Genomic DNA, 14,887 nt, shown 5'->3' with positions numbered 1-14,887 from the left:
TAAATTAAATGTGATTGGTAAATTCTGATCTCCTCACCTGCCAGATACGAATGATGTTAGCATAAGCCATCAAACAGTATTGTTGATGATAAGGTGAGCTATGGCCAGAAATTATAGCCATTAAAGTATGTGCTCTAAACAAAGTTTCCAATTGCCTTATGTTTTTTAAATCTTCATTAGCAGTTTGGGGAATTGTAACATTTACCCCAAAGTCTACCTTCAGCTTTGCTGGAGATGGTATTTCTTGTTTGATGTTTTTCTCTGTTAAAAAACAACAATGAAAACAATGTCAATGGTCTGACATTGTACAATATTTCAAGGCTTATTTAAAGTTGCATTTCTAAGGTGGAAATGAAAAAGAATCCACTGACAGCAAGATGACATTAGAAAAATGGAAATCCAACTTACCAAAGATGACCTTGTTATGATAGAATAATATTACTTCTATCATAGTTTCAATTATTAATAAAAACATAACAATACACTTTAAAAAGAACTGTAAGCAATGACAAAGCAAAGAAATGCAGAGTAAGGGTACCCTCATCTAATTGTGCCTGGTTTAAGCAGCCCACAGGGTGGATATTCTAACTTTCTGTTCTGGGGCCCCTTAAGAGTGTTGCTCTAACTGTTATGAGTTAAATGTGGAAGATTGTGGGATCTGAGATTTTAACAAAAATATCCATATTCCCCTAAAGGGGCAGGAACAACTTTAATAAGTTCATAATCTGATCTGCTTTTTTTGTTCTATTTTTTTCAAAATCCATTAAAATCTATATATACATTTTTATACAAAATGGTTAATGCTTTTCTTCTTAAAAGAGAACTGATGAAAGGGGCCCAGCATTCATCAACAACCAGCAAGATTATGTGGAATGGAAGGGAAATACCATGAATAGAGATTAATTTTAAATTGCCATTACACAAACAATGATAAGTAATATTTAAAGAAAAAAACATGAAAAGGACATTTTCAGTGCCATTTTAATTATGCAGTGTTAACAGAGGAATCATGCATCTTTCACAACTGCATCTCATCACTTGTTCTTTTTTGACCCATCTCATCTGTCTATATAAAAATACGACACAAGTGGAGAAGATGTCAGTTAATGTCACACATCATTTGTCTAGAAATTAGTTGTTTTCTTCAATTAGACTGGAACATTCTATCAAACTAGTCACTGAGGCATTAGCAATGTAAATGGTTACAAAGGGTAAAAACTTAGGGGCCTGAGTTGCTTCTTCAAAAATCACGCTCGTGCTTAGGAGGCTGAAGTCCCATTGACAATCATGTTTTAAAATGGGACCTAGGCACTTTTGAAAATTTTACCCAGAGATTTCATAAAGTAATGGAAATAGGGTAAAGGGATAAAGAAAGGGGGTGTGGTTTCATAGTTGTAATAAGGGTCTGGGAGTCAGAACGCCAGATTCTATCTCTGGTCGTTGCATTGAGCATTCATGGGAAAGTGACAGTCTCTCTATGCCTCCATTTCACTATCTGTAAAAGGGGTACAAACTAGTTATTTACATCAACACTGGTTCTTGAGTGTCTCTGGCACCTATCTTTGTATCAACCTGTTCCATTTCTTCTGTGATTTATTTAAGGGCCTGATGCAAAGTTCACTGACGTCAGTAACTTCAGTTTTGAATCAGGTCTTAAGTGAAGAAGCTCAGGTTTTTCATTTTGACTTCCTCTAAGTCTTTTGTAGATGAAGAAACATGTTCTATATAAAGAAAAGGAGTACTTGTGGCACCTTAAAGACTAACAAATTAGTCTCTAAGGTGCCACAAGTACTCCTTTTCTTTTTGCGACTACAGACTAACACGGCTGCTACTCTGAAACATGTTCCATATAAGGTCTTTTTATATACTGAAAATGATCAGGTGCTTTTATTCTGTAAAAGATAGTAAGACAAAAAACATATACTGCATTCATGTACTGAAATTATTTTGAAGGATAAGTACATCAATTACACACCTTCTTCCTCAGGAGGTCCTTTGGCAAGTTTCAAATGTAGCAAGATATCTACTGCCCAGTCCAGATGTTTAATAGCATCATTAAGAGGAAACTTATTGCAGTATAACCATTCTGCAAATTCCATTAGATAATCAACTTTCTGCCACTCACTTTCTTGTTTCTACAGAAAAGACAGAATGATTTAGTTCACATATTGTAGTCTGTAACATCAAATTACTGATACTAAGATCTATATAGATTTGTCAGTTTTTTTGGAAGCAAAAATTTAATTTTAAATAGGTAGCAAGCAATTTACTGACATTGCCTAATCAGGGAAAATGTCTAACTGAATGTAATTAAAAAAATCAGTATTAGTTAAATGTCTTTTCTTCTATTAAAGTCTCCATCAATTAGTCACTGTTAGGCCTTTTCCTCCTCAAGAGAGACCAGGCACCAGTTCAAATGTGTTGACACAGAGTCCCAGGACTTAAACTACATCCACTTGGTTTTCCATCAGAAAAATAATTTCAAAGTTGTGAAAAATAACCCTCACCAAATTAACAAACTGACAAAATAATTTGCACAACATTTATTCTTTCTATTAAATTGAACTATTTTAAACTATGAGGAAAAGTAATGCTAAATGAACATGTAATTAATGGTTTACTCTTATGTATAATTCTAAAGTGATGGAGATACCAAAGAAATTAAATTATGTAAAAAAATTACTCTCTTTTGCTCATTATCAGTCCATCACTATTGGGAAGGAGCTAAGCAGTGAGACAGTAGAATGGAGGACTGAGAGAAGATGACTACAAATGGAAGATAAAGAATTGAAACTAACAATGACCAGGTGTTGCATTAAACATCTCCTTGACTGGTGTTAAAAAGAAAAGGAGTACTTGTGGCATCTTAGAGACTAACAAATTTATTTGAGCATAAGCTTTCGTGAGCTACAGCTCACTTCATCGGATGCATGCAGTGAGCTGTATATTCTATTCTATTAAGAGTCTATTAAAAATTAACAACATAGAGACCTGTAAAGCTTCAATGGCATTCTGATAACAGGTTAACTGCCCGACAATGTCTTTGGAGATTGGTGCCAGACGATGCCACATATGTGACAAATAGTCCTCACTTTCATCCTTGAATTTCTGAATGTCCATCATAAAATTACGTCCAAGTCTTGCCTTCACTATAACCATATGTTTGAAAATCAGGCTAAAAAAAAAGTTTAGAAATTACTCAATTTCTTATCTGTAAAATTATGGACTGTATCCTACAATATGTTACAGTTGTGAAGGTAACTGCACTTCACTACTCATCTTTCTTTTATAGAAAAGTCAAATTCCCTGCTCCTCTGGATATTTACAAACCTTAACTTTAGAAAATAAATTAGACCCTGATCCTGCAAAGATGCACATATGTAACCTTATGCACTATGACCAGTTCCTTTGACATCAAAGAGACTACACATAGGGGAGATCCTCAACTACTGTTACTTGTCATAACGCTGTGCTTAAGCCTTTGCACGTGTAAGTCTTTGGAGGATCAGAGCCTTAGGCTGCTTATAGTCTAGTTTCAGAGTTTTAACCTAACTGGAGTTAGAGCTGGGGAAAGTCCAAATTCCTGTTATTTTATCTTAAAAGGTGGTAGTACCCCCTCCTCCACCCTCACTCATCTAATATGAAATAGACATTCAGACATGTGAAATTGTAGCCGGCCGCAAGTAACACACTTAGACGTAAATGTTGTCATGGATTTTTATGCAAAACAAACTGAATAATAACTAATCATTCAAATATACTTTTACTAATGTATTAGCCAAACAATGTTCTTCAACCAGACAACACATGCCTTGATGTTCAACAAGCCTCGTCATTAAATAAAAGATAGGTTAAATATAATGTTTTAATATAGTATTTTGACTTAAATAATGAAATAAACTATGTGAGGAGTCACCCCCTGAAAAACAACCTCAGTTGAATCCACTGTAACCAATGAAGAGGCCTGACCCCAAAGTCAGGAACAAGAGACGTAAGAACTTGACGGAGAAATATGAAACGTACCACTGATGGGATACTATCTTAACTGGTTAAGCCACAGTGTTTGCTTGTCAACATTGTCTGGAGGGTTTACTTAGAGAAGTAACATATCATTAGCAAGCTCCTATCTTGGCAAATGATATAAAATAGACAGGTGTCATGAATACTAGTCAGGACAAAGAAATAATAAAGAGGGGAGCTGGAGAGGTTAAAACATGTGTGGAACTCTCATTGAAAAATGCAAGGATAACAAAATCAGGGGGAAATAACTGAGATTATATATTTTATATTATTATTTTATTACAGTAGTGATCAAAAGGAGCACAAAGTCTAAATTAGAGGTACATATGCATAGAGAGGGAAGACTAAGCTGCCTGAGATCTCATTCTCCTTAGCTCAACTTCATTTCAATGGGTAATTTGAATCGTAACTCATCCTGTGATCACATCTAAAAAGCTTTTCTTACAACATCTTGCTTTTAAAATCTGGACTTCAGATAGTAATTAGAAGAGAAGGAAACAGAGCAAAGTAAGATCCATAATCAAGTAGTTGAAAAGGTTATACAGTACCTACTTAGGAACTTTTTTAAAGATGACCTACACAAACATTATAAACATTTTAATTATAAGAAGCAATCAAAGATCAAGCCTTTCTTTGATACTCAAAAGCAGTGTGAAGGGGCAGGGAAAAGATACAAAATTGTCTTCTGTTATAAAAATTGTCAGCTCAACAAAAAGGCAACCTCTATACTATTTTATTAATGTAAAATATATGTTTAAATATTTTCCGTATTTTTATATTTCTCAAGAGTCAGGATGCTTAAAATGTTTCAGTAAAAAAAGAGATCAACCAACTTACAGTCTATGTTTAGTTCGAGGGAGAACTTGAATGGCTTCATCTAACACTTTTAGTCCTGTTTCCCAGTCACTTTTATCAGCATACATGTGGAATAATAACCCATACAGGGATGTCCTTAATGTCAGATCCTCTTCAGTACCTTTGAAATACATTCAAATGATAAATTAACATTGTAAAATTAGTGCAGCCATCCCACAGAAATATTAGACTATTCATTTTTGCATGACAAGAATAAAACACATGCCTGGGAGAAAATGACCTTCTGATGATCCACTATTTTGAAAATCCTTTGTAGGCCATTGATGAAGCTGCAACGTATTTTCTGTTCCCTAAAAAGAAAAAGAAAAGTAGTGCATACATTTTTGTTAGCACAACTCTTCAAGCTCTGGTACTGTTTTCTATGTATAAATAGGATCAATTTAATTATAATATTTAAACTATTAATACACTAAGAGTAATAATCTTTCATTGAGAGGGTGATTAGGTCAGTTAATAAGAATAAGGGAGTTGAAAACTAAAACAACTATTTTCCTCCAAATCAATGTTTCTAATGGCATAGTGTATTACACAATTGCACTGATTAATACAATGAACTACATAATACTTTCCCATACCATAATGTTGCTTGAGGTAACTAGATTTTGTCAGTCCTGTCTTGGCTTAGCTGGCTTTAGTTTGTAACTGGATGACCACAAATATCACAGAATTAAGGGATTTTTGCATGGATTTTTTTCATCTTGTTTCCAATGTGACCGACCCCAAAGCTAATATTCTCTAAGCACCTGGCTGTTTCCACATGCAAACTCCAAAGGTATGGTTCTGCTGGTATACCGACCACAAATTACATAGGCACTGCGCTAGTAAATTCTCTAAACTAGAGTTATAGCTGTTGGACAACGGATCAGTTTTGGACAGGCCAACACATGTCTTCCTAGAAGTGATGGAATATCTAGGCTTTACACTGAGAGTTGAGGAGAACCCCAACATGGCTTACAGTAATTGGACACTGGTTTTTAAAGCTCTTAGTCCTTAGCAGAGTTGGTCCTTATCTCAACCTCAAATTTTGTTTTGATTCAGATACCACTCACCTTTCCAGGATGGTACACATCTTAAACCAGCTGTCAACTGTGCCTTTGCAGTGTTGGATCACTGTATTACCCTGCCCACCTGACATATATCTTAGGAACATATGAATTACTATACTGGATCAGTATACAGAAGTTGTTAGTGTGCACCATTTTCTGTCTCTGATAGTAGTCAGTACAATATGCTTCAAAGAAATCCTGAAGTGGACATCTATGGCCTGACCTGCCTGTAAGGGCAACTAACCACTATCACTCTGTGGTTTTCATATGTTCTGAAGCATGAGCGTTTATAACCTTTCTAAAAAAAAAAAAAGGGTTTTGTTCTGTCTAATGCATATGTGTGGATGTTTTCATGATCCACATAAATGTCTAAATCTTTTTTATTACTCCTATTAAGGTTTTAGCCCAAATTATATCCTCTGACAATGAGTTCCATAAGTTAATTATGAGTCATATAAAAAAGCATTTCCTTTTATCACTTTTAAATGTATTGCCTTGTTAAGCTCTGGAAATAACCAGACCCTTAGCAAAAAGTGTCTAGTGGCAGTAGCTACTGTGATGGGGCTAGGCCAGATGGCTATAGAAAAGTAGTGGGAGATAGATATATTAGCTCCAGGCTAAACAAATCCCTGGTACCAGGATAAGTGAAATGGCAGCTTCTCCAGGTCAATTAAGACACCTGGGGCCAATTAAGAACCTTCCAGAAGGCAGGGAGAACACTAGGTTGATTGGGACACCTGAAGCCAATCAGGGGCTGGCTGAAACTAGTTAAAAGCCTCCCACTTAGTCAGGTGGGTATGCATGTCAGGAGCTGTACTGTTAGAGAGACTGAGTAGTACACACCATATCAGGCACAAGGAAGGAGGCCCTGAGGTAAGGGTGAAGTGGAACTTGAGGAAGTGAGGGCTGCTGTGGGGGAAGTAGCCCAGGGAATTGTGCATGTCATGTTTCTAAAAGGTCAGCTACCATAGCTGATACTATTAGGGTCCCTGGGCTGGAGTCTGGAGTAGAGGGTGGGCCTGGGCTCCCCCCGCCCTTTGCCCCCTGATTAATCACTGAGACTGGGAGACAACAGAGACTGTGCAAGGAAGGATAACTTCTCCTCACCTCCCTTGCTGGCTTATGATGAAAATGGCTCAGTAGACTGTGACCCTTGTCCCTAGAGAGAGAAGGGTTACGTGGAGGGTCACAGTGAGCCTCTGAGGCTAGCGAAATCCGCCAGGAAACGCGGAACCCATGGAGGCAAGGACAGAGCTTTGTCACACTACCTTATCTATATGACATCAAAACTCTTAAGTTTACAACTGTTCTCATCATTATACTTTCAAGTACAGAGTAACACTCATCAATTTTGTCTTCTAATCACTTTGAAAGAGCAGACCAGACATCACGCTTCTGATTACTAATGATTTATATATTACTTGGGGTGGAAATAAAATTCAGTTTTTTGTTCTTTATTATACTCTGTTACTACATGATCTAAGATACAGCCTGAAACTGAAATGGTACACTCTGGTATTACTGAGCCTGAATGCAAAAGATCTGAACAAGATCTTAAGGGCCTGATGCAAAACGCATTGACGTGAAAGGAAAGACTTCAATGGGAAATGTATTAGTTTTCTAAAGAGAGAATTCTAAAAACTCCAAGTGCTTTTGAAGAACAAAAAGAAAAATGTCTCAATAAATAGATGGTTATGTTTCATCACGACAGTGTGCACATATCAGGAGATGATCTGGTGGTCCCTTCTGGCCTTAAACTCCATGGCTCTACGAGATTTGAAGAAAATTAACATGATACCATCTAGTACGCAGCAAGAATTTCCTATCTACCTACTACTACCACCATCTACTACTAGATGGTATTTAGAAAGGTGCCTATTTCCACATTGTGTAAAGGGTTTTACTGAAAAGGTTTAAGAAGTATTTCATGTTATTATTGACTCTTAACACCCTTTCGGTTATAGTTTTCCCCTCAAAACTGTTGAATATTTTGTTGAATATCAGCCCCCTCTGAAGAAAGTATGTACAATAAAAACTCTTTCAAGCAGGTGCAAGAGAAATCAGATATTCTGCAGTTATGAGGAAAAAAACAGTTACTCACCTTCTCGTAAGGTGTTGTTCTTCGACATGTCTTGCTTATGTCCATTCCAATCAGGTGTGTGCGTGCTGTGTGCATGCCAGCCAGAAGATTTTTCCTTTAGCAGCATCTGTAGGGTCGGCCTGGGCGCTCCCTGGAGTTGTGCCTTCATGGCGCCCAATATAGGGTCCTGCCAATCCACCACCCCCTTAATTCCTTCTTGCCAGCTACTCCAACAGGGTAGGAGGGCGGGTATTGGAATGGACATGAACAACACATCCTGAAGAACAATAGTTACAAGAAGGTGAGTAACTGTTTCTTCTTCAAGTGATTGTTCATGTTCATTCCAATCAGGTGACTCCCAAGCCCAAGTTTAGGAGGTGGGGTCGGAGTCGTCCACTGATTGTAGCACTGCTCTCCCAAAGGCTGCATCGTCTCTGGCTTGCTGAGTGATTGCATAGTCCGTGGTGAAAATGTGTATGGAGGACCATGTTGCTGCTCTGCAGATTTCCCTGGGTGGGAACCTGCGCCAGGAATGCTGCTGAGGAGGCCTGAGCCTTGATGGAATGCGCGGTGATGGAAGGAGCGGGCACCTTTGCCAAGCTACAGCAATCCTGAATACATGACATGATCCATGACGAGATATGCTGAAAGGAGACAGGAAGACCTTTCATTCTGTCTGCCACTGCCAAGAATAATTGGACAGAACTTCAGAACAGTTTCGTTCTCTCAATGTAGAAGGCTAGCGCTCTGCAGACATCCAGTGAAGCCTCTGCTCCCTGGCGCTGGAGTGCAGCTTAGGGTAGAATACAGGGAGGAAGATATCCTGGTTGATGTGAAATTGGGAGACAACCTTTGGGAGAAAAGCCGGGTGAAGCCTGAGCTGAACCTTGCCCTTATGGACTACTGTGTAAGGGGGCTCTGAATTTAGGGCCCTGAGCTCAGACACCCTTCTGGTTGAGGTTATTGCTACCAGAAATGCCACCTTGTATGAGAGAGAGAGCAGGGAGCACGTCGCCAAGGGCTCAAATGGCGGTCCCATAAGTCTGGAAAGGACCAGATTGAGGTCCCAAGCCAGGACAGGCTGTTGGACCTGTGGGTATAGTCTGTCGAGACCTTTAAGGAAACAGCTGACTATCTGGTTAGCAAAGACTGAACAGTCCTCTGCGCCTGTGTGGAAGGCAGAGATGGTGGCCAAGTGAACCCCTATTGATGACATGGACAGCCCCTGCTGCTTGAGATGGAAAAGATAGTCCAGTATAAGTGGCACCGAGGCGAGCGTTGGGGACAGAATGTGCTGCGCCGACCAGATTGAAAATCTCTTCCACTTGGCAAGGTAGGTAGCTGTTGTAGAGGGTTTCCTGCTGCCAGGGAGAACTTGTCTGACTTGATCAGAGCAAGAGAGCTCCACTGCATTCAGCCATGGAGCTTCTACGCTGTAAGGTGGAGCGACTCGAAGTTTGGATATTGGTGGGGGAGCAGGAATCGATGAGACCCTGGGAGGTGGAAGAGCCGAGGTGATGTGGATTGAATCAGGGTCTCCCTGCTGCAGGCTCCTTGGGCTTGGAAGGGGGAAAGTGACCCCTCTCCAGCCTTTTCTTTTTGTGGGGCACTGGAGACTGAGACTGATGCCGCACAGAAGACTGTCTATGGATGGAGCGTGGCGGTGCCGTGACTCCTTGGGGTCCTTCCTCGGCACCAGCTCACACACCATCAGCGCCGGATCACTGCGCACAAACAAGGAGGTGCTGGGTGTGGGTTCTGCTGACCCCAGGTCGGATTGCGGCTGGAGTGTCGCCTTCATTAAAAGGATCTTGAGTCTTTGATCTTGGCCCTTTAAGGTCCTAGGGTGGAACCCTTTGCAAATTCTGCACTTCTCCTTGTGGTGGCTCTCCTTGAGACACCACAGACAGGAAGAGTGTGGGTCACTTTTAGGCATAAACTATCCACAGTCCTCACAGAGCTTGAACCCTGGGGATCAGGCATACCCCGGACCCTGGGAAGCGTTGGTGAGGGGAGGGCTGGGGGAGGAACTCAAAAGGAAACTTAAGAACTACTACCTGACTACTATAAACGTAAAGAGTGGACACTGCCCAAATGTGCTTGCAATGCAAGAGCAACAGTTTGTTCCAGCTAGCCATCACCAGCGGTAAGAAGGAAGTAAGGGGGTGGCGGGTCGGCAGGGCCCTATATTTGGCGCTGTGAAGGCACAATTCCAGTAGGTGTCCGGGCCGATCCCACGGACACTGCTAAGGGAAAAGTATTCCAGGTGGCGTGCATGCGGCACGCACACACCTGACTGGAATGGACATGAACGAGCACTCGAAGAAGAACCTCTGTTCACTGGAGATTTTCTTTGAATATGTCCTGTAGAACAAGAGCAATATGACCAACTATCACCACCAATCTGCAAGTTACTGGCTGATTTTTCCCATATTTTCTTATATTAATATTTTGTATTAATACCATTTTGTAAAGCTCAGAAAGGGACACCTGAAAGTTGTAAGTTGCAGCAAATCTTTTTGAAGAAAACAGTTCCAGTTGAGAGGCTATTGATGAGGTGCGTCAACGTGTGTTCAGATGAGAGGAATATAAGTGCTCATAAAAGATGCTAGACTGATAAACTTGAAGTTTTCTCCTCTCCCGCAGGAAAGAAAATCCTGAAGTAAACATCCCTAGTTTCAAATAAAGCAACATTGTGCTTCAAAATCACAACTGGTCAGTAAATTCTACTAAAATATTGCTACTTATTAGATAATCTTACCTGCTTAATTTTAGATTCTGCTTTAATGATGTTTTTGAGAATTGTTTCTGTGGGCTCTTTAAGCTGTTCTCTGTCTAGTGAAGAACCTATAAAAGGTAAACATGCATTCCAGAAGTGTCTAGCTGCCAGCATTACAAGGGTACAGTTTCCTGTTTCACCTGCATATCTGAGGGAGAAAAGTATGATTAAACTGAGAAAAGACTGCCATTCATGCTGAACTGCATGCTGTAGTCAATGTCTGCTAAGCATAACCATGGAACCACCCAACTCAGCTCCCTTTGTGTCCTAATCAGGATTTATATATGTCTCCCTCAGATGAGAGGCTTTTGAATTAACCCCTATAGCATTTTCCATTTTGGGTAATGAATATGTTCACACCCACAAATAGCGGCTGTAAGAAATAAGTAAAAAGATATCCTTTTATATGATATCAGTAACATCTATGTGTTATATTTAATTGTAACCCATTTGAAGAGTCTTTATTACTAAAACTGTTGAATTTGTACTTGGGAATCATAACAAAACTCTCTATTTTTAAACTATTGTGTTTTGTCTCCCAACCATGTTAATTTTTCATTACAGTATCATTTAACAAAAAAAAAAAAACCTCTTAAACTACTATGTGGTTTCACACAGTATAATGAAGTACTGAAGTAATACGAAGACACAACTTGAATGTCCCTAGTTCCATACAAGAATAGTTTCTGTGACAATATTCCATGCTATTGCTATTTTTGTGTCCTGAAGTTAGTAATTCTTTCCCAGTTGTGGTACCATGCCATCTTTCTACTCAGTGGCTTAAATCCCATCATATAGCTGTAAGTAGGAATCTTGTGAAATAACAGACTGTTACCAGATGATGATGCCTAATGCTTGCTCACTATGCTTACCAGAATGGTCATGGTTTCTGACAAAGCTATGCAATTTTAGCATTTTTTAAGTCTGTATTTCCTTTCATATAACTTGTCACTGGATATATTATTATAGCCAATGTTTTGTAAACAATATTTCTTGCTTCCCTCTTAGAATCTCTGTCCAGCTATGCCCAACTCAGTACAGAACACTTGATTTTGTATGAAGAAGTCTCTGTCCATCACTTGCATTTAAAAGAGCACAGAATTGTTTGCTTTAACTGGATATCCCCAAAGATTCTGTTTCCTCGAACTTATCCCGTCACACACTTCTTACTGGCTGATGGAAGGGAAAGAGCTGGAATATTGGCAGTCTCAGGTTAGAGCTTCAGATTCTCATCTATTAAAAATTCATATCCTATCTACTTTTGACTGCTAGTGGGACCAATTATTTTCTCCTTTTTGTTTGGAAGACTGATATTTTTTACTGTCCCCAGTACTATTTCCTACAAGTATTAGATCAGGGATCAGCAATCTTTGGCACGTGGTCCATCTGGGAAATCCGCCGGCACATCCCTTGGCCCACGCTGCTTCCCACAGCCCCCACTGGCCTGGAACGGCAAACCGTGGCCAGTGGGAGCTGCGACTGGCTGAACCTGTGGGATGCTGCAGGTAAACAAACTGTCCTGGCCCACCAGTGGATTTCCCTGATGAGCCGCATGCCAAAGGTTGCCGATCCCTGTATTAGATAATAGGTTCTCCCTCATTTTGGATCTGTGGCTTCACCTTCATTGCTTAGTAGTGACTTTAAAGATACTCATTTTGAAGCTCTAGCATCCAGCTATATGGGAGACATGAGTATTCAGTATTTTTCTGAACTGGAAGGTTCCACAAGATCGTTTGTTAAGTATTTCAGCCCACAAGCCACCTCTTGGAAAAGAAGAATATGTTGATCTGATTCCAAAATAGGAATTATATCAAAATTTAAAGCTGCATTAAATTATTCTGCTGAGCCCCATCAAAATACAACATACCTTGCACTTTGAACAAAGGCTTTTGATGCTGCTAAGCGCAAATGTTTTTTTCCAGCCAAATTTTCCATGATACTCCTCCCCTGTATACAAGCAGCAGTGCTTAACATTTCTTGTCTTGCTGTGTAATCATCCCTGCATAAAGACAAATAATTCACAATGTGTTCTAATCTTTCAGAGTGAGAATGCATCCATTCCCATTGACTGTTTGTCTTTTACAAAATGGTGGTGTTACAGACTCTACTTAAACATTTATTCAGTTTCTACCAAAACTAAAAACTAAATTTGAAAACTTTTTTTTATAATCAGATACCAAATTATGAAACTAATATGCGGTGTAGCTTCACTCAAACATTACTCTATACTTTTTATACTCTACCTTTCTGGTTCTGTAAAATAATACCGTAATTATATTAGGGATACATTACAGAGATAAAATATGTTAGGGTTAGGACCCTCAATTTGAGAAACACTGGTCTCCCCCATGAAATCTGTATGCTATAGGTAAAAGCACATGGAAGACCAGATTTCATGGGGGGGTGGAGAGGGGAAGGCCAGATTTCACGGTCCGTGACGCATTTTTCTTGGCCATGAATTTGGTAGGGCCCTATATATGTTATACCAACATGAACGCTTGTGTGCACAGTGGTATGTTAGTGGGAGAGCTTCTCCCACCACTATAGCTTCTGCCATTCACGGAGGTGATTTTATTATGCTGACAGGACAGCTTTCTCCTGTTGGCATAGACCATCTTCACCAGACATGCTGGCAGTAGCGCAACTGCATCGATATACTGCGCCGCTGCAGCACTGTACATGTAGACATGTCCTAACACTAATGCAGCTTTCTCTGTCTCTCTTGTTCTCTCTCTTTATATACACACACACATGCAAATGCAAAACCCTATTCAGACCTTTACTGGGGCTCCAAGATTAGGCCACAATCTTTTATGACCTCCCACTACAAAGTATTTCCAAGGCTGCATAATACAAAATGGGAATTGACTGCCTAGGAAGGAGTACTGAGGAACGGGATATAGGGGTCATAATGGATCACAAGCTAAATATGAGTCAACAGTATAACACTGTTGCAAAAAAAGCAAACATCATTCTGGGATGTATTCGCAGGAATGATGTAAGCAAGACACAAGCTGGAATTCTTCTGCTCTACTCCTCTCTGATTAGGCCTCAGCTGGAGTATTGTGTCCAGTTCTGGGCACCACATTTCAAGAAAGATGTGGACAAACTGGAGAAAGTCCAAAAAAGATCAAAAGTGATTAAAGGGCTAGAAGACATGACCTATGAGGGAAGATTGAAAAAATTGGGTTTGTTTAGTTTGGAGAAGAGAAGAATGAAGGGGGACCTGATAACAGTTTTCAAGTACATAAAAGGTTGTTACAAGGAAGAGGGAGAAAAATTATGTTCCTTAACCTCTGAAGATAGGACAAGAAGCAATGGCCCTAAATTGCAGCAAGGGTGATTTAGGTTGGACATTAGGAGAAACTTCCTAACTGTCAGGGTAGTTAAGAACTAGAATAAATTGCCTAGTGAGGTTGTAGAATCTGAATATTTGGAGATTTTTAAGAGCAGGTTAAACAAACACCTGTCAGGGATGGACTAGGTAATTCTTAGTCCTGCCATGCATGCATGTGACTGGACTAGATGAGGTCTCTTACAGTCCTACCATTCTATGATTCTAAAAAACACTGACAGTTGTTAGTGAGAACTTTAAACTTAGGCAGCAACTTTAAACAATAGAACTATGTACAAGGCTCCAGATGAGCCCACTTCTGATCTTCTCCCTGTGAACTTATTCAGGGTGGGGTGGAATGAAAGAGAGGTCAGTTCAAGGAAAGAAAGAAATCAAGTAAAAATGTTCCATTCTGAGACATTTGGATCTCAAAGCTTTAAGAGAAAAAGGATAATATATGTATTTTTGCAGGGAAAAAAATTCTGTTGTATCTATATTATGCAAACTTTTAAAAACCAAACTGTATGCATAGAAGAGAATAAAAAGAAACATTTTCAAAGTGAACTTACTTTTATTGCATTACCAAGTCCACCTGGCCTAGCACCTACCCTTTAGAGCAAAAACTATTATGCAATAATGATTATGACCACTAGAGGTTACCAGTGTTCCACCGTTCACTTTTACACTGAAAAAATGAAAACCAAAGCAAATTTAAGCCCTATTTTACCCTAATGTTGCTCTTTAACATACCA

The 14,887-nt window shown here is 39.5% G+C and overlaps 1 protein-coding gene across 1 annotated transcript in view; it reads right to left on the bottom strand.

Annotated features, from left to right (window-relative positions):
• CFAP46 (cilia and flagella associated protein 46) overlaps window positions 1-14,887 on the bottom strand; it is a 149,352-nt gene that overhangs the window by 66,395 nt on the left and 68,070 nt on the right. Inside the window, exons 23-29 of the mRNA XM_077822155.1 lie at window positions 12,669-12,800; window positions 10,784-10,949; window positions 5,102-5,186; window positions 4,858-4,996; window positions 2,992-3,175; window positions 1,976-2,135; window positions 38-261 (exon numbers count right to left, since the gene is read on the bottom strand). Coding sequence (XP_077678281.1) covers window positions 38-261; window positions 1,976-2,135; window positions 2,992-3,175; window positions 4,858-4,996; window positions 5,102-5,186; window positions 10,784-10,949; window positions 12,669-12,800 — 1,090 coding nt within the window. The remainder of the gene's footprint in view (window positions 1-37; window positions 262-1,975; window positions 2,136-2,991; window positions 3,176-4,857; window positions 4,997-5,101; window positions 5,187-10,783; window positions 10,950-12,668; window positions 12,801-14,887) is intronic.

Source organism: Eretmochelys imbricata, chromosome 7, assembly GCF_965152235.1.
Source record: "Eretmochelys imbricata isolate rEreImb1 chromosome 7, rEreImb1.hap1, whole genome shotgun sequence".
In the NCBI taxonomy this organism is placed as follows: domain Eukaryota; kingdom Metazoa; phylum Chordata; order Testudines; family Cheloniidae; genus Eretmochelys; species Eretmochelys imbricata.
Note: the sequence above shows the minus strand (reverse complement) of the source record. Positions and strands in the feature narration are given on the sequence as shown.